Raw genomic sequence first — 25,892 nt, 5'->3', positions numbered from 1 at the left:
TCACCCCCCTCACAGTAAAGAATTTCTTCCTGATATCCAATCTAAATCTACCCGCTTTCAGTTTGAGGCCATTACCCCGTGTCCTATCGTTGCACTCCCTGATAGAGTCCCTCCCCATCCTTCCTGTAGCCCCCCTTTAGGTACTGGAAGGCTGCTATAAGGTCTCCCTGGAGCCTTCTCTTCTCCAGGCTGAACAACCCCAACTCTCTCAGCCTGTCCTCACAGCATAACAGGTCCATGTCCTTCTTGTGCTGAGGACTCCAGAGCTGGATGCAATACTCCAGGTGGGATCTCACCAGAGCAGAGCACCTTCCTTTGCATACCTTATATCTTTGCACCACAAGTGCAACTCCTAACAGCCAGACGTGTGTAATTTCTGTTACTTTTTAAAAGATTCTGAGCAACTTCTGCTTGTAGTGACTAGCATGTTGAGAAGACAATAGCTATAATACTGTCAAAACTACAGTTTTTAGCACAGTTATGAGATATGCAGGATATCCATCCACACCCCTTCAATTCAAGGTTCCTATGGCTGTGCCTGTACTCATAAATCAGAGAGGGTCCACTCAAAATGTATCGTTTAAGTGTTAGGCCAAATAATGGTACTACAGAGATAGTGTTGGGTACTTACATGTACATTATCTATTTGGAGAATATGAGAGGACATGCTTTTTATGAAAGCATGTGAAAGTATTTAATTGCATCCATGAAAATGCTGCCCTCGGAGAAACCATGATTATAAAATATTTCTCTGAAGGTATGTATTTGATTAAACACACCAAAATTTCTAGAAAATACTAATTGATTTTTTATGAATATACTGAGCATGCAGATGTACAAATAAGATCTCATAATTATACAGTAATTTTCAGAGTTGAACTAAAAGCTGAACTTACTGCTATATTTGTAAAGTAGTGCATTTTTGCTTTCAAAGATTGTCCAGTTCTGTGACATCTTTATTCCATGTATTATGCCAGATACTGTAGGATGTTTTAATTGCTTTCTCTCTGTGTGTGTATTGATATTTACACACTGAATTGCAAAAATGCTCTAGAAGAATTATTCCTATAAGTACTTTTTTGAGATATAATAAATATTTAGCCAGGGTTTCATTAATTTTATTACTAATATTTTGTTGTGGTAGAAAAGAAATACATTTCAATGTCTGAAATACAAAATTAGGCTTTGAGAGAGGAGTTGTGAACTCCTTATAATTGAAGTGCGGTGAATGCTTAACTGTATGTGTGAGACGTGGAATTTCTAAACATAGATTTAGAGAACCCTTTGAACCACAAGTACAATATAATACAGACTGCATGTTAGGATACATAGTGTCTGTTCTCAAACATACTGAGCTAGCTTCTGATAATTGTAGCCTTCATTCACTTCCTCCACTCATTTTGGGGAGTAGACATATCCAAACAAAAGTGAAAAGCAGCAAATTAAAAGTAAAATAACCAGTGGAGACTTACAAGATATTTGGGCAAGTAATTTGGACATTTCTTATGGGAAACTTATGCCTTAAAATAGCAAGCATCAGAGAGTTTGAATGGAATCTGTTTCTGGTAAGGGCCTAATAGTTCGTGGTTACCCAGGGACAGAAAGAAGGATATAATTTTTTTTTTTTCATACAGATAGTAACTGCTTAATTTGAGTATACTGCAACTTCAGGATGTCTGATGTGAACCTGGGCTTACATACGTATGGTACTGCAACAAATGGATTTATGGTCAATTGGATTGCAGCATCAAACTCACTGTTGCTAGCATCTTGAACCATTACAGGTTGATGGAAAATTAAAGATAGTATCATGAAATTGAAGTTAGTACTGTATGTTTATTTAAATTATTTTGCTTGGGCTTTCAGCTTTTATCTGTCACGACAGCGGAGCAACTGTGCTAGCATATGCTCCAAAACATCAGCTGTTAATATCTGGAGGCAGAAAAGGCTTTACATGCATAATTGATCTTCGCCAAAAACAGCAGCAACAGTTACTCCAGAGTCATGATTCTCCAGTCAAAGCAATTGCTGTTGATCCTACAGAGGAGTATTTTGTCACAGGATCTGCTGAAGGCAACATAAAGGTATTAATGAGGGGGAGGGAGAACAGAGATGAAGATGGTGATGATGTCTAAATTCAAAAAGAATCTTGCATAGGTGTGGAATAATCAGATACGTTACATGTTGTACGTTTGTTCTCAACCCTGACTTTCACATTTACTAATTTAATTATGAAATGTTAGTCTTACCTTGCAGTCCTCCTTTTAGTAATCTTACCTTAGTCCCCTTATATAGTCCTTATTATAGAAAATTAATATTCTATAACTGTGTCATTACAGATTGCTTCATGTCTCTTCTTTTATAGTTAGTGTCAGAAAAATGAATGCAAAATGTAGTCCGATTTTGCCATGACTCATTACCAGTGGATTTCAAGATCATGATAATTATCTTTATAAGACACTGACGTTTTGATGCTTTTTCAGGTATGGAGTCTGTCTACATTTAATCTTCTTCACACTTTCATCAATGAGCATGCTCGACAGTCTCTCTTCAGAAATATTGGGACGGGAGTCATGCAAATTGAGACAGGACCAGCAAATCACATCTTCTCTTGTGGTGCTGATGGAACAGTAAAGATGAGAATCTTACCCGATAGATTCAGCCCTTTAAATGATGTGTTAAAAAATGATGTGAAATTTATGATCTAGTATTTTTCTCAGAACAGTGTATAACATTCCCCTTCTGCCATCCCTGAAAAGATTTCTCCTGGAACTAGCCAACAAAGCAGATACACAATAATAGCTTGTGCCACAAAGATGCTTTTTGTTTCATTTTTTTCCCTATATTTATTACCTGGAGCTTTTAGTCCCTGATGCACTGATGCCTTAAAGATTAAGAAGGTCCTTCAGATTTTGATCATTGCCTAAAATAAAAGCTATATGTGACTCCCAGTTATATACTTACAATATTATTAAGATGTTGCTGAAGAGGTTTACTCTTCCTTTTGAGGTAGTTACACTCCTACCTGGAGTGTTCCATCTGGGCATGGACTCCGCTTATATTCAGCCACTGGCCGCCTTGTAAGAGCAGGTCTGTCCAGATGGAAACCTTAGATAATGTTACTCTCTCACTGTGGCAACCGTAACTGTCTCTCTTCTCAACTTCTTTAGTCAGCTGACAATAAAAATTTATACCTATATGTAGAAGAGAAACAAAGCCTGTATGAGTAGGTACTCCTGGCCATGCAGGCATTCATGTAATGAGCCACTCTCGGTCTCCATTCCTGGAATCCAGGCTGTTTACCTCTCTAACTTGCCTGATCTTCTTCCTCTGATCTAGGGTATAAGAGACTGAAGGATGCTCTGTAACTTGTCTTCTGTTCTATAGCTTGAATCCCTGCCATCAGGATGGCAGGCTTACCTTTTGAAAAGAAATATATTTTTAACCCTGAACACTCCCTTTACAAAAATATGTAAATATTAATAATGGATATCTTCCTAGTAACATAGTCAAGATTATGTGTGAAGCTTTAGTCTTGGTCAAAAAGATACAGGAAGATACTGCTTTAGGTTATGGCACTAGAATTTCTTCAAAGAGTATTTATTTACATGTCTGTAGAGGAAAAAAAAACTAATTTATTTTTACATTTTTTCCAGTAAGACTTTTATTTAGCCCAAAGACACTCAGATCATTCTTAGCACTTACGTTCTTGTTTGTCGTCTTTTCCTAAGTACTTTAAAAAAGGAAAAAAGTTCAACAGCAAAGTACTTTAACACTGTCAGTCTTGGTACGGTATGTTTACATCTGGTGTAAAATGAAAAAAAAAAAATTTGAGAAGGATAGATGGATTATTATTTTTTTTTGCCAAAATATTAAACAGCATAACTTAAGTGTTTGACCAAATTATTAATGCACAAAGCCTTTACATTTGCTTTTTTTTAGTCAGCTAAAAACTGTTTCTGTAAGTATTTTCATTTACTTTTCCTGACTTGAGAGCTTGACAGAGGTTTAATTTGTAAATTAGATGTGAGGCTGGATTACTTGAATGCCAATGGTGTACTTTTTGCTAAAAGATATTTTGTGAAATATAGCACCAAGATATTAACTGTAAAATAAACTTGTTAAATTAGGAACTATGGGGATAAATAAAGCATAGCAGAAATGAAGGGCTCGTAAAATGAACTTTGTAACATTCTCAGGATGCTTTTATCTTAAGAATATAAAATTGTTTAAAAAGATTTTGTAAAATGTATTAAGGTCATTTTAAATGTATGTTTCGCAAGTTGCAGTGCAAACACTATGAAGGTTTTTATGCACAGAACCTGAATTTTCAAATTGTGCAATAAAAAGAATGTGAATATTTTGCCATGAAGAAACATGTGACAGCATTTCAAACTGGTACAGCTGTTCAGTGATTCAATTGTAATTGTTCTTCCACAACACTTAAAGACTGAAATCAAAATTGATATCAAAACAGTTTAAGTACAGTGATGGACCAGAAAAGTGACTGACTGAAAGTGACACCACCTTACAAAACAGACTTGCCCAATGTGTATGTCAGTGACTCAGTGACTGAGTTTCTAATATTCCTTGTTCTTATGAAAGAAGGAAAACAGTGGAGTTAACAGTAGCACACTCCTTGAGAATCAACTGAAACCCTGACTTTGTGTAGCTGCTTATATACATGCATTAGTTTTATGTGCCCACTGAACTAACCAAGTTACATTCAGAAAAGGAAAATGTGCAAAAATCATTGAAGATTATGTAATGATGTCGTTGGTGTTTTGTCCTTAAATATTTGTATCTCATTAGCTTTAATATTTCAAGATCAGTTTATTGTACTGGCAATCACAAAAAAGCTGTCTTACCATCTGCAAACGGAGCAGATTTTGTATGTAATTTGCCAAGACATACAACATTGTCATTTTTCTGAGTAGAGCTGCACTATAAATAATCCTGGCAAACTTATGCTTATACCAGAAAAGTACTGACTGTGAGCAGGCATTTTCAATAATGTTTATAGTTATCATAAGCTACTCTCAAAACTAAATTATGTAAAATCACAGTGTATTTGCCACACCTTCATAATCTTTCCAATAAATCCTGCAGAAACTCAACCTTCTAGAATTCCATGTTGCTGCTACTTCACTTACAAATCAGTTGTTTGCTTGTGTAATGTTCATTGATGTTTAACAATTATTGTAAGTCAAATTATCAGTAGCTTGCTTGTAATGGTGGAATCAGAATGAGTTCACTTCTGTTGTATCTGAAACTTTTAAAGGGACACTCTCAACTTAAAATTTAGTCATTGGGGAAAAACTGAACTCAAAACTTTTGCATCTGTTGCCTTTAACAACTTCCACTGACTTTTGTCCTTCAGCAATTAATGCTTTCTCCCTGTTGCTGTGCAAGTTAACTCAAACAGAAGGGTAATAGCGGCTACACAGGGTTTTGGGCTTGAAGTAGCCATCTGCACAAATTGAACTTAAAATTTGCATTTACGGGTGCCTAATCAATGATAACTCCATGTCCAGACAAAACTACTTAGCTTGTAGTTGATAATGTCCCTTTTAAATATCATAGACTAGCAGCTGTGACTTGTGTTTGTCTACGTAGCAATACATAATGCAATCGGAGTGTGTCATTCTTGTGTTGCTCATTGATTCAGTTACCTCAAACAGATCCGTGATCCAAGTTTTTTGCTATTACTTTAGTAACTTGTGAGAGTTAAAACTCTGGCCATCTGGGTACTTAAACTGGCCTGCTCTGTGACTTTTAACCAGAAAATTCTCAGCTGACAGCTGATATTGCAGGATGTTGGTGGAGAAGGATGGAGAGTGGAGTAGATGTCAGATTTTGTACCATGCTGCTGTGGCACAAGGTGAGCTTACACATGTTTTACTGCATTTTAGGAACCTTGCTACCAGTTACAGGAAATAAACTGTTGAGAGGTCGTGCATTAGGTACCACTCCCTTCCTCTTAAGAGCTCCTCGTGTTAGTGTAGTTGCAATAGGTATGAAAAAAGCAACAGTGATTAAAAGGAAATAAGCTTGGAGACAGTATGTTCTCCAAGGTAATTTTTTCAGATGTTTATTTTTACTAAAAATAGGAAAACCACCTCTAATGGCAGGGTCAGCACACTGATCAAACTACTTTCTATAAAATAAAGATATCGATTTAGCAAGTTTCTTGGTGTTTCTTATTCCTCCCCATTTCTAGCTCTAAAATATGCATGATTTTGATCTTTCTCCTTTCCCGTCTTTTTTTTTTCTTTTGTAATGCCTTAGCTTTTCATGCTTTAGTCTTTCCTTGTATTAGCTTTTTTATGTTTGGGGTTGGTTTGTGTGTGCGTGTGTGTTGTTTTTGGGGTTGGTTTGTGTTCTTTTGGGTGGTTTTGGTAGTTTTTTTTTTGGGGGGGGGAATGTCGTTTTCTGGTTTTGTTTGGGGGCTTTGGGGAGTTTGGGGGAGTGGGTTGTGAGGTTTTTTGTTTGTTTTTAATTCAATGCATAACTATCAGTTGTAATCAGTTCTAAGTAATTTCTCAGTGTAATGGGGCTGTGGTGGTGATGGTGCTTTCTGTCATTTCTTCCACAACCAACTTTTTTAAGCCTTTGCCTGTTTCGTTTAAACTTTACAGCCCGCGAAGGCCCCGGGGAACTCCACCTCTGCAGTTTTCCCACCCCGGGAAGAGACAGACCGATGCTCTAGTTCTACTCTAGGCAGCAAGGTGCTGCCAAAATTAAAAATAATAATAACAAAAAAAATACTTCATATACATCTCGGTAGAGCGAAAGAAGAGGGGGTTTGGGGGCTTACCCTCGCAATAACTGTAACTCCTCCGTCGGTAGCACAGCCGGAAAAGACGCAAAGAAGAGCAGGACTCCAGCTTCCCGCACCGGGGCTGTGCGTGTTTAACCCCCCCCTTCTCCACCTGGTGTTCGCTCTCCGAGCGGGCGGACACTGACCGCGCGGCCGCCCGCCAGCTGCCGGTGCGGGACTAACGGCGGCCGAGGGTTGCCCGGCCTTCCCGCCCCGGCGCGAGCGGCGGCGGGCAGAGCCGCCCCTCTCCCGCCCGCCGTCGCCGCGCCCCGCCCCGCCCCGCGGCCCGGGGGGAGCCGGGGTTGCCTCCGCCGCGCCCGCACCGCCTCGCCCGCGCCGCTCCCGCCGCTCCCGCCGCCAGCCCCGAGGAGGCGCCGCCGCCCCCGCCCCGCGCCTACACAGTAAGTGCTGCCGGCTCCTCGCCGCGGGGGTCCCGCTCCCGCCGCCGCCCGGCAGGCCCTTCTAACCTTCTCCCCGCCGCGGAAGGAGCGGGCGAGGGCAGCAGCCCCGCCGCGGTTCGGGAGGGCCCGCACCCGGCGGCGCCTCAGCGGCAGGGCGGGCCGGGCCCTGGCGGTCTCCCCGCTGAGGGGAGCGGCCGGGAGGGGGGCCCGGCGGCTGCAGGTGGCGGGGCGGCGAGGGGAAGCAGAGCTGGGCTCCCAGCGCCGCCACGGAGTTACTCGGGTTTCAGCAGGGGGGGCGAAGTGCGGGGGCCTGGGAGGAACTCGGGAAGCCCCCGCGGGGCCGGGACAGGGGCCGGGGCCGGGGCGCGTCTCCGCCGCCTCCCGCCCCGGCAGCACCTGGGAGCGGCTTCTCCAGGTGGAAACTGCCCAGAAATCACTCGCGTCGAGAGTTTCGTCACGCAAAAAGAAAAGTATTTGGGTGAACGCTGTCGGTGGGCTTCCGCTCGGGGACGCCCGACTGCCTGCCCTCTCTCCGCCGCGCTTCCCGGGCGGCGGGGCAGTTTTCTGCCTTTTTTTTTTTTTCCTTTCCCCAGAAGTATTTCTGCTTTCCGCCGGGGCGGAGGGAGAGGGCCATCCCCCTCGTCGGGGTGTGCTTGAGCACGCTCAAAGCGAATCTGTAGCTCTTGAGGCACCCAACACGTGTGGTTAGGCAGCTAAATGCTGCTGGTGAAAGACAAAACTTCCCAGAGATAGGCGAGTTTGGTTTTGAAAATACTGCGAGCAAAAGTGCTGCCAGTCAAATTAGTTTGTGCCTTATTTGCATACTGCTAATTAAATAGGAGAGACGACAGTGCAGAGTGGGCTTGTCCTTGCTGGAAACCTGGATGGTCAGGCCGTCCGTGCTGGAGGTCTGCGTGTCTCTAGAGATGCACGTTCTCAATCTCACTTGACCGCACACGTGCACTGGCAAAGCAAGACACTGTCCGCATGGTGTTTGGCTCTGCACGTGTCTGGCTTTGGTTATGCTCCTTTGCCAATTAATTTCATGTAACAGGCCAGTGAAACTACTCGCGTTACAAACTGCCCGGCCAGAACTCCTCCGAGCAGAGAGAAGAGTCTCCGAGCGGACGAGAAGCTGCTGGTCGCACTCACTGGCTGGGCTGGCTGCTGCCAGCGCTGCTTATCTCTTGTCGGCTCCAAATAGGAAACCTGCTCTGAAAGAGTGCTGGTAGCAGAGCCGAGCGCTTGCAGCCCTTGCTGCAGCAGACTAGCCTTTCGGTTGCCGCAGACCAGAGGTCGGGTCTGAAAAGCGTCGCTGGTCGGAACCTGATCACTTGTGGGCATCGCTGTGGGATCCGGAGTCACGGTTCTTCGCTGGCAGAGCTGAGGCCAGTATGGCAGCGGCAGCACAGGGTTGTGCCCTGTCTGTAAAGCCTAGATGGAGCCCTGATCCCCCACACCATTCCTGTTCCCGAGGTGGGAAGCACGTTAGATTTAGATGGATGTTGTTTAAAAGCATGGGAAAAACCACTAACGCTGTGTATTGCTTATTAACTCTTCCATTTAATGGCTTTTGGTGGGAATGTTTATTTCGTTATGGTAGAAGTTTCTGATTATTATTCCTACTTTGCAGTGATTAACGAGCATTTTAGTAAACTTTGGAGACAGTGCAAGTCTGAGCTATTACAACTTGAAATCAGGCTGAATGCACTCCCTTCCTCATCGTGTTCCTTATATCGTTGCCATGTATTAATAGTGCAAAAATGTAACATTGCCTGTTTGCAGACCTCAAAGAAGGACATGATCCATGTATTCCATGTTACATGAACGTGATACGTTTTTACCTTCTCCTCATTTAAAAAATTATAATGAGGAGGAGAAAAAACATCCTCAAGGGAATCAGCTACTCGAGCATTAGGAGAAGGTGTTTGGATGTTCCTCACTGCTCCATCCCAGAAGTCTATTTTCTAAGAGGTGGGAATCATCTGCTGTCTGTGAAATAGATCACCCAAAAGTTTGCTGACACTTTAAACAGGAATTGGTAGAAAAAAATAAAAGTCCAGAGAGGAAGAGTTTTGCAGTGGAAGGAGGTCCAAGACCTTTATTTAGAAGACAAAACTTGGTGAACTTGGAAGATGCTTAGAAGCAGGAAGAAGGAATTAAATGTTCTAGTACATTTACATGCTTATTTTTATGTAACCTGGAAGCAAATTTCATGTGGAATATTATCAAAACAAAACTTATGGTGCAGATCTTTGCAGAAGCACAAAACGCTCAGGCTTGAAATGGAAGTAGCTTGCTGTTTGCCCTAAACAACAGGAAGCTGCTCATTTCCGTTAAATAATAACTAGCCTAGTCTGACTAAACCTAGATTTCAGTGTACTTTGTGGCTTAATTTGACTATTTTGAGTTTTCTTTAAATACTCGCTGCTAGGTAAAGAATAATAATGGTTGCTTAAAATGTCTGAGGAGATCATCAAATGGTTGAGAATCTCAACCTTGGTCAACTTCTTATTTCAGAACATGAAGACGAGTCCTCCACGTGATGGACAGTAAAATGCCTAATAACCTTTGAAGCAGATAATGCATCCCTGCAGATTATTTTTATACAAATAACAAAGTATGGTATGTAAATAGTATCTGGTTCGAGAGAAGTTACATCTTTATCATGAGCATTCTTCCAGTTTGCAGATGTTCACTCTTGAGTTTACCTCTTAATAGAGATTTTGGCCTAGAATTTCCCTTTTTTCTTTTTTTTTATTAATTCTTATACATGAACAGTAAAAAGATAAAAAGGAAAAAAAAAGTTACCAAGTGATATTTGTCATGATCTTAGCATTGGATATATCCGCTTAAATTACCTGCTTAATCTAAATGGTTGGTAGTATGTTTTCCATAGTTTTTACTGTATTGATTACCTTCTAGCAGCTTTGACTACTGTCTGGGTAAATTTGGTTCTTGGATAGCTTCTTACATCACTGAGATAGAATACAAGGCATTTGGTCTGTACTTCACTTCCTTTCTTTTTTTCTTTTTTGTTTTGTGTTCATCCGTTGTAGGTACATTTCTTGCCATTTCTTGTATTTTCCCACCTGTAGGTAGAGCATTCAAACTACTTTCATCTTCCCCCACTGACAGATTTCCTGTGCTTTAAGTTAGGTTTTGTGGATCAGAATGATCTGATGAAATAAACAAAATTTAACTGAAAATAAAGTATATAGGAAGAATTTTTTCATGGGGAATGTATAACTTGTATACAATATATCTTGAACAAGCGTCGAGACATATTCCAGTGATATGTATCTCAGTTTAACAAATTCTAGTACTCTTGTCTGTGGTTTGGAGTATCACTACACAGAATGTCGTGCTCCAGGAGCTGATGATTTAATGGCAAAGTAACTTAGGGACTTTTTAGCATTGGTTTGGGGGTTTTTGGTGCCTATATGCACACAGCCATGGGTAGCCATGTTGTCAGTTTGATCTGTAGTAGAAATGTTTGCAACATTTTTCAACTGTGGTGTAGCGGAAAATGTAGTCCTCTTTATTTGAGACTGGCTTCATAATCAAACAAAGTGAGTATGGCTTGAAATTAGTTATGGGTTTTTTTTTTTCCTTATGCCTCCAGCATCTTCAGATCATAAGACCCAAAATTAAATGTTTTGTGTGGTCAAGTAGAAGTTAAGATGGCATTTTCTCAGTAAAGCAAGCGAACAAGAAGTTTCACTCAGCTTTTTTATACTCTCTTTCTCAAATAACGCTTTGCTCAAACCAGAATTTCCTTTTTTAACTGAAGACAGACGGATGTCACCCCCACTGAGAAGTGTGATCTCTGTGCCCTGAGGCTGAGGTATGTAATGTGCAGAGCAGTAGCACATGCCCGTTTCATTAGCATCTCTCACAAGTCTCAGAGAAGGCGAAGAGTACAGAATACATGATTCAACTTAGAAGCTAATAATCATGTGCTTCAGGTGCTGTTCTCTGAACTGATCATTGACACTGTTGTTTTAGACAAAACATCACTTCTTTCTTTTCCATTATTTCACAGTGGTGGTTCCTAGGATCTCTGCAGCAGCCTTGAATTTAATAAGACAGGTGTGTGAGATGGAGTATCAAACAAAATGCACACCCTTTAAATGATGCAAGTTAAAGCAATTACTTAATTTCAATTCTATTTTTGTTTAGAAACCCAGATGGTGAAAAGTGAGCAAACCTCACAGGAACTTCAGAGGTGTTACATGCCTTTTAGATGATAAAACTAGTTGGCAAAATTAGTTGGCATTGCCAGGTTAATAAGATGTATATTGAGGATAAACTCCAGAAGATACCAGTACCAAAATCTGCATTTCTTTCAATGCTTTCTCATTAACCAAAAGCTTATCTCCTAACAGGTGAATATGCCTGGCTTCATCCAAGATCTCATTTTTCTTCCAGAAATAAATAGGTTGATTTTTTTTAAATACCTAGTTTTGAAGTCCAATTTATATTACAGAATCAACAAAACTAGACATGTTAAAACCCAGCATTTTCTTCCAATTTATGGAATAATGCAGTGTAGAATATAATAGGCTTATCCTATGGAAATGGGCCTGGGTGCAGTCATTGCTAATGGTGGTTATTTGGACACATGTCTGACCATGAGTGATAGTTGTTAAATCACCTGGAGGAGGTGTGTGTGAGCAATGGGCTGGGCTCTCTACATCCACAGGAGAGTATTTGCCCTGTTTCGTATCCGTGTCTGGAGGCCCCAGAATTCAGAACGAACTGGTGGAAATTATGTTTGCCATATGCATTTGATATTTATTAGCTGCGTCCATAGCAAAATTTTTGTTGTGTTGCATGCTTAAGCCTCCTCAATGAATGGTTAATTTTTACTTTTTTTTTAGGGAGCATGTCTGAATTCTGTGCCCTTGCTAAGGAGCTGCTCTTGAGAGCAATTCAGGAAATGGAAGAGCAAAGCAAACTGTTTAAAATAAAAGTGGCTGGTGTTTGATAGTTGAAATTTTTACTTCCTTTTAGTGTCTTCGTCTGATATTTATAATCTAGCTTCCTGCTAATCAAATATTTTTATAGAGACAGTATGGGTTTTCTTGTTTGGTCTACAAAAGTTACTGCGGCTCAGGTATACTCAGGATTGGCTGAACTAAAGAAAAACCCATAACTATAGTCCATGTTATCCCTCTACGTAGCAAATATCTGTAAAAGGACAGAATATATTAAACTATAAAGTACTGTGAAGTGGGAGAATAAGCTCTAAACTGAGAAATCATACCTCCACATATTTTCAAACATGTTTGTCTGTTGAGCTTTGAAGTTGAATACCTAATTTGTGAAGGAAGTAAAAAACCCCTTTCTTTACCAGTAACTGATTTTCAATCCCTTTATCCTCTCCAGCATGCATACGACACACAGGTAACATAATAAAATTGGCTGTCTTGAAAGGCATTTTAAGGAATAAAGCAATAAGTGATCCAGGGAAGCGAAGAAAATATTTAATCTCTTAGGGGGGAAAAAAGTGTTTAAGGAGGAGATAATAGTTTTATTCAAAGACTTGCTGAAGTGGAGTTTAGCAAACAATATGCTATTTAGCAAGCAAAATGCATTTCAGTGATTGACTGGGAAATACAATGTCTGTGATCACTGTGATTCTCCATGAATTTCCCTTTAGTTTCTAGCTGAAGTAGGTTGTTTTGGACCCAATTCCCATAGAGCAGTGTCAGTCGCTTCCAATGTGATGGGTAGTACTGAGCTACTAAAAGCACGTTGGCATTACTGCAGAATATTATACTCGCCTAAAGAACATGTTTTATCTCAAGTACGGCTGAAGTTCTGGAAGTTACTCCAGAAATTCTGAAAAAAAAAAAAAAAAAAAAAAAGTATCTTTCAGGTGATGAGGAGCATTCTCTGTCAGCATTCTGTTGGGTAGGTGTGCTAGCTACTGCTCCAGGCGTATAGCACTGCTGTCACTCAGGCCTTTAATTCCCGCTTGCCCCAGCGCTGCAGAAATCTAAGACATAAGCAAGTCATTGGTGTCACTGTAGTATTGTTGACGGAGGATGGGGGGAATAAAATCATCTGTATGGACAGACATTGATTTTGAAAACATTGACATTGAACATTGAAAATGTCAACCTTTATATTGGAACTTGACCACTAAAATAAAAGATCTGCCTGGGCTCATAAATCTTCCACTGCACTGTTCTGATTTCAAAATGTGTGTTATGCAGTAGATCCTTTTTATCCATAAATGGTCCACTGTGTAGCAGAAGTCCTTATCCCCTCCGGACATAAATAGCGAAATGATCCTAAAATATGGCTCAACTTTTTTGTTACAATGCCTGAAGTAAATAACTGCCTCTTGACTTACTGAAATCATTCTAGTGTTATTTTTATACAACTAGTTATGAAGGGGGTTTTGGTGCTGCTTTGCTTTGAGGAACGAAGAGGAAGTTGCTGCTATGTTAATTACTATTAATCAAGTGTCACAGTTTTATGGGAAGCGGTCAGTTTTTAGAGCTCTCTCTGGTACATTGTGGTTAAGTAATATGAAATATGTAGCAAAAATATATCTCCATCTTTCCCAAAATGTTTCATAGTTTATTTGGATTATTTAGATACTGTAGTTTCAGAAGGCTGTAAAGGAGTACTGGTTGGCACGGGAAGGTACCTGTGACTTTCTGGCTCATCTGCTGCAGAAGATACTCTCCAAGTATTGAGTGTGTGTAGGAAAACCTAGATAGAGTAAATCAAGTTAAATATTCTGTAATTAAGCCCTGATTGTAGAGCCCATTTAGAGTGTTCATAATTAGATTTGTGTTTATTTATGATATCCTTCTGCTTCTTGGTAGAAGAATATTTCTGTTGCGTATTTGCTTAGCCTATTTTCTTTAGTGTATAAAAGTAATTTTTGAGTCCTGTGGAGGAACCTTTGCCCACCTTCAGCTCACCCCACATCCTTCCTCCTCAGTTTGGAACATAAACTCTGCATTTTATCAGCTGCACTTCAGCTGAATTTTGTATTTAATGCTTCTTTACACGATGAAACAAAAATCAACAAAAATTGTTCAGTAAATATTTTTTAAAAACTTCCAGCTCATCTTCATGTTTTATGATCAATAAATGTTCATATTAAGATTTGATCTAATGCTGCTGTCTTTATGACTACTAACTGCAGAATTGTTTTATTTAAAAAAAATAAAATCCCATTCTGAGCATACCTTGGCAACCTACTTAGAGCTTTATGTCCTTGATATATTTTTAATTGTTGAATGTATATTGAAGAAAATAATTTGCGACTGTTGGGCCTCCAACTTGTAGTGTTTGGGATTCCAGATGTAAAACCTCTCTCTCAAGTAGTCTAGACTTGGTCTTATTTGTGGTATTGCTCACACTTTTAGCAGTGTTATCTTTTTGGCGTGATTGGAATGATTTTGTAAACAGCTAGGGGGGTTTAGTTGCATGTGGAACTTAATTATGCTTTTTATGAGATTAAAAAGTAGAAGCCTTTTGCATAAGATACAGGGAAGAGGAGAGGAATGTAAATAGAGGGTAGAGCAAGAGAGACAAAGATGAGCTTATTTTAGGAGCTTTGAAGTGTGCTTAGCTGTCCAAAACTTTGCAAGTCAAGTTAGAAGGAAGTAGTTGATAATCTTCATCTTTAGCTGTTTAGTTATGGCTATTATTACAGTGTAATATGGAATAATACAGCTCAAGGACTTTTTGCATCTGTGCTGTTCTTGGAATTTTTGTGCAACAAAATCAAGAAGCTGTGTTGTTTTATTTGGTTAACCTTGTGATGCAAACTGACTCTCTTCCATTTGAGCAAAAGGAGAGATCTGCATTGGTGGGATAACAGGTTTAATATTTCATATTCCACCCTCCCAACTTCTTACAAATTAATAAAAACAATTATATAAATACGTGAGGTTCATTTGTAGGGATATCTCCTGCTGAAGTCTCAAGGGGATTCAGGATGAGTGTAGCAAAGTTTTTCTGAACACCTTCCTGTGGTTTCCAACAGTTTCAGAATAATTTAAACATGCTGAGGGAAGGCTAATTTTTTTTTTTTGTTTGACTACAGTTCAGTTTTCTTTTCTTGTATCACTAAGTAGTATTTAATGTTAATAATAATGTGGCTAAGTTCCAGAATGCTTTAGCCTCCTATCTGACGAAATCACGAAATAAGGCAATACGGATTTGTTACTGTGAGCAGCGTAATGGGAATTGTGATACTTTTCTCTTTAGCTGCCAGTCCCTCCCCCCCCCCTTTTTTTTTTTGCTAGTACTTGACAGCATATTGATAGGTGGAATTGTTCCTCATTTGACGGTATCATTCTAAAAATAGTTTATATGATGTTCCTATATTTCCATGAATTTCATTATCAAGGTCTTATCTGCTACTTTATGTGAATTCAATTGATTGTTTCCAGGCACATCCCCTTAATTTATTATCCACTAAAATGTTTGTTGCAGTGTATTAGATTAGTCTCATGTTAAAGAAAAAAGAAATCTGCAAATCCATTTTTGCTTGGAGCTTTTGAAAACTTACTAGAAGTTACATGTAGCATTAAATGTGATTAACCTTTGAATTGTAGAGAAATCTGTATAATCCAAGCTATGAATTTGTGTTGTACTGGTCTGCAAAACACCACACTGGGCAACGATGCAGAAAGTATGCTGATTGCAACCGAATGCTTTTGTGCAGATTTGCTAGCAGTATCTGCTGTACAAGTGGTTTTGAATATGCAGGTGAATAGTGTAAAGTCACTTGAAATGTGAATTTTGTGCTAATACCAGGAGGATAACTGGGGAATAGATGAGTACTGAATGTGAAGTCAGTGATGGGCAACACAATACTGTGTATATTTTTATTTATTTATTTCTGTAAGGTGTTCAAATACAATCTCAGATAATTAGTGGTTTATACATTTCTTCTGCTTCAGATATCAGGCTGGTTAGGAGAGAGTGCTGGAAGTTTGGATTGTTACAAAAAGATCTGTCTGGTGAAGGCGTGTTCTAGGTGACATCAGAAAATGAAGAGCACAGGACACAGCCCTTACTATTAACTGCAGTTTGTACAGTGCTGTCCGTCTCGTCTGGCATGCCTAAGCACTGGTGGTTTGTCTCTGTTTTCCAATAAGCTTTGTGTGCGTTGTTTTTTTGTTACCTGTAGTTTTTTAGAATTTTCTCAGTATTTCAGCATACACATGTTTTAATCACTTGCTTCAAAGTTGAAGACCTTTAAAAAAATAAACTGGGTATGCAAGAAGTACCCAGTTCCACGTATCAAGTGGATATCAACGTATTTAGTTGTGGTGATCACAGAACATGGTGTATTGAAAACATTTTTGGAGTGTTTGTGTTCAACTGATGGGGAGTTGGCATGTGAGACTTATAAAGTCTGCAAGGGTCTAAACCCAGAGTATGTGCTGCTGTTACGTACACAGGAAGCCATGTCACAAAACCAACCTCATTTTCTGCTTAAACACAAAAGGCTGTATGTAGGTGACTGAGTTTGGGAAAGGAGAGTGTATCATTACAGTGGACTTTGAAATTTAATTTTAAAATGATAGGAAAGCTGACTTCTGTAATAGCCAAGCTTAAACAAAGCATGCACCATTTAACAATCTACTAGTTTTAAAATTGTGACTGAGAAAAATAGTGCAGGAGTCTGCAGCTAAAAATGGCCAATTTCACCTTTATTTGTTTACAACCACTTTGTTTAAAAAGTGAATAGTTATAGTGCAAGTCTGAAAGTTGGTGATGTCTTGATAGTAGTAAATACATTGATAAAGAATGGCAATTAACAGATAGGCAAAGTGATAATTGAATTCAGAACTTGATCCAGTACTGGGATAGGAATAAGGAGAAGTCTCAAGGACCTTAAATTAACTTCTTGACACCAAAACAATAGACTGAAAATAAAAACTTTATGTATGTGTAAGGGCTTTTTTCTAAATATTAAGAGCTGGATAACACCATAACAGTGTAACCCAGAGCTAACCAAAAACATTTGACAGCACTGCCAGGCAGAAGAGAGGTCTTTCTCACAGCTTGTTCATGCTACAGAAGAAGTGGTTTAGACACCTAGCATGACAGTCTGAAATTATCTGACTGTGCAGTATTTTTCTGCGCTCCGTGAACTCAGGGCTTGCTATGAAAAAGTGGCAGAATCAGTGAACTAAAGCATTTTTAGATACTATTTCTGGTTTGGGTGGATATGAGCTGAAAACTCTTAAGGGAATTTTACCACAGTAAAAGCATGTTGAAGGTGTGTTGGCTTTAGAGCACACGCTTGCCTCAAGAAAAGCTGGCAGACCCTGTGCGTACCATTAATTGAAGCTCGCGAATGGGACACGGCTCTTTGTGAGGGTCAATAGCCAGCGTGGTGCCTTGGACCACAGGGACACCTGGAGCAGAAGCACCACATGTGGTGTGACTGTTGTGGGTGGCCCATGTCTTCTGGGGGTGACCGGGGCACCCCATCAGCACATCACGTAAAGTGCCTTGCAAAGTCCTCATACATGTTATCTGCCTGGTTATCTTATGGTTGTCTACCTGGAGTAACCATCCACCTTCAGTAATGCTCTGGTATCAGACAAGGGTATTTGTGTCTCCTGCATTCAGGAAGGTGACCAAGTACAAATTTTCTGAGGTTATGCTGCACACTTGAGGGAAATAAACATTTTGTCAATTGATGCTACACAGACGGCGGGAACAGCGGTGACCATTGCTTAATTTCCTCTGCTCAGGTAAATTCAGCTGAAGTTCCCTCAAGGGCAACGCTACTGTGCCTGACTAATTTGGAGGCAATTTGTTCAGGTGCTTAATGTTACTGCAGTATAACCCTGAAAATAACATGCCTTAAGCTTGTTTATACCTTAAACAAGATGGTATTGTAATTATGATTTTCCAGCTATGGAGTGAGTGCTGCTTGCTGAAGCTGTGTGTCCTGTTAGCAGAAGCCCTTCATAGAGCTGGGGAAATTCTGTTCTCTGGACATTCCCCAATCCACTCTCAACCCCTTTTATTGAAAGAAAGTATTAGGAAAACAGTAACTTTCTCCAAAATTAAACGTACAAAGACCTGTTAGAATCTGCTAGAATTTTGAGTTAAAAAGCACATTGTGATATTATCCTCTCTATTCTCCACATGTGGCTGCAGAGCATCTTTGACCACTTGTTGAAGTCACCAGTACTGGTCACCTTAGTTTGCAGTCACAGTCCTTTACAAGCAACTGAAGACCGGATCACCTAATGGATCTACCTGAGGAACAAATAATTTGCAAACAACAATTTGATGTTATTTCCCTGGGCTGATACATCCGTTGCTATGTCTGCCCAAATAGCATGGTGGTAGAGCCACCAGCCCTCAGAACTTGCCACGGAAAAGTTGTATTTACGTACAGTTGATTTGAGAGCTGGAGCATCCATTTTGTCTGATGACAGTTCTAGGAGATGTGAACGTACCCAAATGGAAGATGACAGAGATGTATGGTGGGTGATGAGGGAGGCTGATGGGGTACGTCTGAGCGTGACGGGCTCCCACCACTCCTGTTACTTCTGACTTCAAGGCCTTTCAGCGTGCGCTGAGCCTGCAGCAGAGCACAGCGGTGGGCGATCGTCTCCTGAAAGTTATGCTCGGGTATCTGAAAACTTCGCTGAATACAGTTAGGCTTGAAAAAGGAAATAGTTGCCTGTACAAATACAATTATTGCTCAGCAGTTATTCTGTAATACTTAATTTGTGGCAGTTTATAGCAAAACTAACTCCTATTTTGGATCTGAATCTTGAAGTGAAACTTTCAGTGCAAGATCGCTTTGAGGGAATAAAAGTCAAGTGCTTCAAAAGGATGACCTCTTTTTTTCTTAAAATTATTTCAAGGTGTGGTATTTATGCATAACTTAATTTTTAGCTATAAACAGGCATTGATGGAGTAGTTCTGATACTTAAAATGGGAATCCTGAGGCTGTTCGCAAATCCCTGTCAGGAAAAAAGTTAGAGCAATAATAATTTGGCAGCCTGGTTTAACAACTGAGGGAAAATGGGAAGATAAACTAATGATGTTAACCTAACATAAGCTAGTGAAATAAACAGATGAAATTCAAAAATTGTGGAAAGACTTCAGGCAGTATCTTGCCTGCTCCCTTAGTACCAACTTTTTTTCCAGTACTTTAAAGGAAGTTAAACTAATTAATTTTACACCCATCTATTCTTGTCGTACCTCTGGCACTATACATGTACGTACATACATATAAATGTTTACTCTGACTAGCAAGTTTTGCAGTTCCTCTTGTTTGGGTCATACTTCATACAGGACTTGTACTAAATTCTTATTTTCCATGCTGCTTTTCTCCAGAAACCCCCCTGAGATATTTGAATAGTGTAAGATGAAAGTAGCCTGAGATGACCCAGTAAGAAATAATCATCACAAAAGGAAAATGGGTTCCTCTTCGAGTACACAAAATGTTTTATTGACAGTAGAGGCGTGTAAGTGAATTATTGCTGGTAGCTATACAGCTGGTTGTGCGATCCAGGGTAACTATGTTTACAGAGGTTGAAGTGTTGTCTGTTTTGAACAAATCTAAACCAATCTGAAGAGAGTCTGGTGGAGGAAAGCATTCTCTGTGAACTATTAAGCTCCTTTTGCTCAACAGGCATGGAAGAGTTCAGACTTCTCTTATTTGGGTAAAACTTCCTTCCACATTGCCAAACAGAATTACTTAGAAGTACTTGATTTCTATTACGTTTTGCAATCATTTAGATAAATTTTCAGTAACTGATAATATTTGATCATGAGTATAATTTGAGATAGTTTTCTTACATAACACATGCCCATTTTTATACACAGTTTAAAGGTAATTCATACAAAACTAAACCTTCTTATACACAGGAACGTTTCTCAGACACCTGGTTTTAATGCTTGTTTATTGAATTGATTCACTAAATGCAAGGTGCTTTAAAAATTTTCTTTCTCCCTACAACTCACATCACGTATCTCTTCTCTTGATTGGTTGTGGGGTTTTTTCTCAGAGTGCTAAATCCAGACAGGTTTCTCTAAATTTCTCTGTAACAGCTGAACGTAGTTACATGTACATCAAGGAAGTATAGTGGATCTGAATAGCGTTCTCCTCTGCATTGTCATAACATACAGAAACTACGGTGATTAAAGCTTTTCAGTGCTTGGGACTGTAAACTAAATTGCTTCTCAAAACCTAATTTTTTTCACTTGTTCTTTCAATGGATCACTATAGGACTGAAGAAAGCGGGTCCAGATATTCAGACCTGCATGTTCATTCTTAACTCCTTCAATATTTTTTAAACAAAACTGTAACCCTGAATTTTCTTGGAAAATGCCTAGTATAGAGATAACTGCAGCATCCAGTCATTCTATTTTTTTCCTTGACTGTGTGGTCCCTTTTTTATCAATATCATAGGATAGTTTGGGTTGGAAGAGACCTTCAAAGATCATCTAGGTCCAACCTGCCTGTCATGGGCAGGGACATCTTTCACTAGGTCAGGTTTCTCTCAAAGCCCCATCCAACCTGACCTTGAGCACTTCCAGGGATGGGGCATCCACAGCTTCTCTTGGCAGCTTGACCCAATGTCTCACCCTCATCATAAAAAAATTCTTCCTTATATCTAATTTAAACCTACTGGCTTTCAGTTTAACACTGTTACACCTTGTCTGGTAAAAAGTCTCTCTCCATCTTTCTTGTAAGCCCCCTTTAAGTATTGAAGGCTGCAATAAGGTCTCCCTGGAGCCTTCTCTTCTCCAAGCTGAACAACCCCAACTCTCTCAGCCTGTCCTCACAGGAGAGGTGCTCCAGCCGCTGATCATCTTCGTGGCCCTTCTCTGGACTTGCTCCAACAGGTCCATGTCTTTCCTGTGCTGTGGGTGCTGGATGCAGTACTCGAGGTGGGGTCTCACCAGAGTGGAGTAGAGGGCCAGAATGACTCCCTGGACCTGCTGGCCACACAGCTTCTGATGCAGCCCAGGATGTGATTGGATTTCTGGGCTGCGAGCGCACATTGCCGGCTCATGTCCAGCTTTTCATCCAGCAGTAACCCCAAGTCCTTCTCTTTTATCCTAGTGTAGCTTGTGTGGGAATTCCCTTAATCTTATTTAGTACTCTTAGGTAACTTTATTTAGAAATCCAAATATCATTTTGTCATATTTCTAATACTTGTAAGTAGAATGTTTAAATCCTTTATTTTTGGTGACAGTTTTGAGTGGTACTTATGGTTTATTTATTCTGGAGTTGAAAATATGCAGGAGTTGTCTGATTGTTTAAGCCATTTTGGTAGCTACTTCATCATAATGAAGAAAGTGTAAAGCAGCTTGTGTTTTCTAACATTCCCTATTTTACTTCTAGATTCCCTTGCATGCATGTGAACATATTTACAGTTCCCAACTCTGTCCTTAGCCTGTGCAGCTAAAATGTTACAGATGGGCAATAGCTAGTTCTAAAAAGAAAGAAAGAAAGGCCCTGTAATGAAAGTCACAAGTTATTCTGCTTTAAAACATGCCAGTCTGTATTATTTTCAGGAAAATTCACTTAATTTTATGAAAAGCAATGCATGACCTTAATTCTTTAGAAAAGACAAGTAAAGTGAGAACAGTGAAAGTGGTCGTTTAACTGTGGCAGGTGACAGCCTCAGTAGCTTTGACTACATCCCAATGCTGTAAGAATTTTCAAGGAAAATTTGATAATATTTATGACTTTCACAGACATACCTGCATTTGGAATAGAGTTCCATTTCCAAAAAGAGATATTCCTAGCTAATGCAAAACAAGATGGAAGTTGCGTGAGGCTGAAGTCATTTATCACTTAGCTACGAAACTTTCAGATCATTGTGGTAACATGTAAACGCTTAAGAATTTTGTATTTTTTTGTGAAAATATTTCAAATCTACATCAGACTTCTAGAAGCTTTAAATAGAAAAAGGTCATCATTGAGATCATTTAGAAGAAAGAGACAGTTAAGTGCAGAGTACTACACCTTTCAAAGGAACTGTTTTTGGGTTTTTTTATTTATATTCAGAAAATGTATTTTTGGATCGGCTCTGTGTATTTTTATAAGTATTACTTATTTTGGTGGTTTTTTTCTCATGATTCCTGTTTATGTATAAAGCACAGCTTGACTGCGGAAACACAGGCAGTGACTCCTGAAGTATGACATTCACAGGTTCCCCTTTATGGTCTTGACAGGAGGGTGCTGCTTCAGGGAATGCACCTCTCCGGACTTGCAAGAACACCTTTTTTTGTTTGTCAGCCATGGGAAGCAAGCACTTTCAGCCTTTTCATGCTTGATTGGGTAGCATATGTAGATTGGGAACCTGTTTTTCAGAGGTAGAATTATGGAAATTCGTAACGCTGTTGACAAGTTATTTGCGTAGCCTAGAATGAAATTCTAACAGTAACTCAAAATAGCAATTAAAGAACCTCCTTGTGTTAACTACAACAACTGGCATAAGAGAGCTGTAAAGAAGCATACTTTGTCAATATCCATATAATAAAGAACTTTTACAGGGTGTCCTTTGGATAACGTCATTTTTTTGTTTCAAATGCACCGAGTTTTGCTCACAGTACCTGGTGGTAAAGTTGACTAGTTACAGCACATTCCAGGAAGCACAGATGTTTGCCCTCTTGCAAAATAATGAATATATTTGTTGTAGAGACTGTGCAAGGAGACGAATCCCCTGGTGACTGGTACTGCTTTCCTTAGCAGAGAGCTTGAAGCCAGGAATCTGAACTGTTAAGAAACTGCTCCAGCCGATGCGTGTTAAAACCAGCATAAGCTTTTCCAGTCATAGACTGAAACCAACTCTCATGCTGCAGTCATCTGCCACTTTGACTCAGATTCTTCTCTTCCATTGTTTTTCAAATAGGAACTGTAAAAAATGTCACTTCTCAAGCTTCTTTCCTGAAAGAAGAAACTAAATTTACAATGGAAGCCTGTTAAAATAATTTCTGACATGGCAGAAGTAGAAAAGTGTCTATGACATTACTAAATGTTGATTTTTATTTTTTTTTTCAGTAGGAAGATAAATTTAAAGAAATTTAACTTTAAAAGTTATACTCCTGATAGCAAGTCAATCAGAATCAAACTAATTATAGGTAATTTTCTTAGTTCCTCTTGCTTTGCATTTTAAAAAAAATAATATTATGTCTTCGGACATAAATGTCACTGCTGTTCTTCAAATAATACTGAATACTATCCACTTCAATTCATAGAAAATCTGCTCTAGTGTTCTATCACTAATCACCGTGGGAGCATGCTAAATATTTTTGCTAATATTTATGCTGTTAGCTTGAAATCATGTGGTGCCAGCATTTTTGCCTTTAATAATTAAGACATCCCCTAATTCTTTTTGCTAAGAGGAGGTTTATAAGAAAGAGGGGTTTCGCTTTTGTCCTGGTCCTGTATACACTCATAGCATTTCATTAGACTGGTGGTGGCTGCGTTGTAGGAAGAGGTAACTGGAGGAAGCCTGCCTTCTCAATCACTGGCTCTACATCCCCCTGTAGCAGGCACCTGTCTCTCATGGTGTGGTCAAACCTCATTTTAATTCTGCATAGGTGCTTGCACCCTCTGCAGAGGTAGGTGGAGGAGTGGTCTAGTACTGGAGGCTTCTGATATCTTTTGTGGCTGCTCTGTTCTCACTTGTTTTTGTATCAGCCTGTGAGATGAAATAATTCTTTCCGTTACCTGCTCTTCAGCCCCTGGATGTTTTTATAGACTGAGGTCTTCTGTAATGAGCTTGCGTGTTGGAAGAGTAAATATGCCAAACTCTTCTGCCTGCTGCTGCAGGATGGGCACTCCCTCCCCTTGACGGCCACGCTCTTCCTTTGCGTTTCCTCTGGTTTGAATTCTGCTCTCCTGAACAGTGTAGGTATGTAAATACTTTTGTTTGCATACATACGTATACATCCATCATAAGTAGCATCTGCAGTTAGAGTTCTGTCTCTGCTGGAACTACTTCTCTTGATTTTTTTCTTTTCTCTTCTTACTGGAGAGAGTACTGTCAGGCTCCTCTGCAAAGGGTTTCATAGTGCCAGAGGCACAGGTGTACCTCAGTGTTACCTGTTGTTGTATTGCAGCAGCATTTCTGGTACAGCTTGGAAGACTAAGCAGGCTTAACTGGCTGCATTACCATGGGATTGTTATGCACATTACTAGCAAACATATGGCAAGACATGTTTTTCTTTGTGCTTAGCTGTGAAAGCTGCTCTGAGCAGTGTGTGTGATGGTGTAGCAGATGCTTTTGGAGCTCAAGGGCATATGGGGCTGTGAGGTCCTTGGTGGCTTCAGCCCTGCTGTGTGCTCAAGGCTGTGAAGTCCTGACTGAAGCAAAAAGAGACACGGCACGTTTGGCCCCTTCACTTTCTGCGTGTGAGAAACAGTACAGACTGCTTCGTTAGCAAACGTTGGCAGGATTCATCCGTTTGAGACAATTGCAAAAATGGTGGAGAATCTGTGGGCAGATGAAGTTATCTTTGTGTTTGTTCTGAGCACATGCTGCTGAGGTTGCTGCTCCTCTAGAGTTGGCTTGAGGGTGAAAAACGCCCGACTTAATAAGATAAATACCCGGTCAGCAGGAGAGAAGCTCAGTGATGTTTGTTTATATTGAAAAATACAACATTTCAAGCATCAATAGGTGTGGGGATTGTGGGTACGTGAGCCTCAAAGGAAGCCTGTGGGGTGAGCACTGCGCTGGCGCGATCCCAGGCTGTTGTGGGGAGTGGTTCTGGTGTCATCTTCTTGCCCACCTCCACCAGGAGAACTGGGTGCTGTGCAATGAAAGAGGTGGTTGCTGAAATTAATGGTATCAGGTGTCAATGCTGACAAGGCAGGTGTGATGCAATGACAGCCAAGCTAGGGACGTTGTCGTGGCAGGCCTGAATTTTGGTCTTGAGATGGTCAAAATGCTGTCAGGTTGGGTGCAGGGTGAGTGGATAAAAAGAAATGTGATGCACCTAGGAAAAGCTGTTGAGGGCTGGAATGTCCCTTACTTACCAAGCACGCTTAATGCCTGGGTGAATGTAATGGAAGTTTGGGCTGAGGAGTAGGCTATCCAAGAGTAGTATTTTTGGAAGAGTGTGGTGTGTGAGTGTTACTTCAAACACAGGAGTCCCTGCGTAATCAGTAAGTAAAGGATTGGGCGTGATAGACACTGCTAGAGCACTGGGTTGGTAGCTGTGGTCAAGGGCTGAATAACTGAAGGAAATACTGTAATGCGAGCTAATAAATTTTTAACCTCAGAACAGAAAAGAGATTACTGGAACCATTTGTTGGCCTATGTGGTAGCTCTAATTGGTTAAAGGGATTATGATACTCACTTACCACTGAGTACGGGGTAAGAAACAAGGCATCCTTAAGCCCACACATTTCATGCTTTCTGTGAGTTTCTGTAGAAGAACTGAAGCTGTGGTTTATTGTTTAATCGCATACCAAGTGTCTGTGTCTTTCACTGTATGCAGATAAAGAGTCCGTGCATTCCACCGTTGTTGTCTTATCTTTTTCAAAGCAGTAACAGATTGGTTGATTTGTCATGATCTTGTGGCACAGGGCCTTTTCCTTTTGTTTCCAGTTGATGATATCCTCTCTTTGCTGAAGGATTCAAGCGAGTAAGCACTAATTTCACGCACATCTTTGGCTGCCAAAAATATCC

At 40.1% G+C, this 25,892-nt stretch overlaps 2 protein-coding genes across 11 annotated transcripts in view; both read left to right on the top strand.

Annotated features, from left to right (window-relative positions):
- The window catches only part of DMXL1 (Dmx like 1), an 84,094-nt gene extending 78,977 nt beyond the window's left edge, over positions 1 to 5,117 (top strand). For all 9 annotated transcript variants that reach the window (XM_074568838.1, XM_074568844.1, XM_074568843.1 and 6 more), the window contains 2 exons: positions 1,867 to 2,084; positions 2,484 to 5,117. In XM_074568838.1, coding sequence (XP_074424939.1) covers positions 1,867 to 2,084; positions 2,484 to 2,708 — 443 coding nt within the window. In that variant the 3' untranslated portion in view covers positions 2,709 to 5,117. The remainder of the gene's footprint in view (positions 1 to 1,866; positions 2,085 to 2,483) is intronic.
- Positions 5,118 to 7,095: 1,978 nt separating this feature from the next.
- TNFAIP8 (TNF alpha induced protein 8) overlaps positions 7,096 to 25,892 on the top strand; it is a 64,872-nt gene continuing 46,075 nt past the window's right edge. Inside the window, exon 1 of one of the 2 annotated variants that reach the window (XM_074570694.1) lies at positions 7,096 to 7,221. In XM_074570694.1, coding sequence (XP_074426795.1) covers position 7,221 — 1 coding nt within the window. In that variant the 5' untranslated portion in view covers positions 7,096 to 7,220. Of the gene's footprint in view, positions 7,222 to 23,995; positions 24,114 to 25,892 lie in introns of those variants that run through there. The other variant, XM_074570696.1, reaches the window with a different exon arrangement.

Source organism: Larus michahellis, chromosome Z (genome assembly GCF_964199755.1).
Source record: "Larus michahellis chromosome Z, bLarMic1.1, whole genome shotgun sequence".
Taxonomy (NCBI): Eukaryota; Metazoa; Chordata; class Aves; order Charadriiformes; family Laridae; genus Larus; species Larus michahellis.
This window is presented reverse-complemented; position numbering and strand designations above follow the sequence as displayed.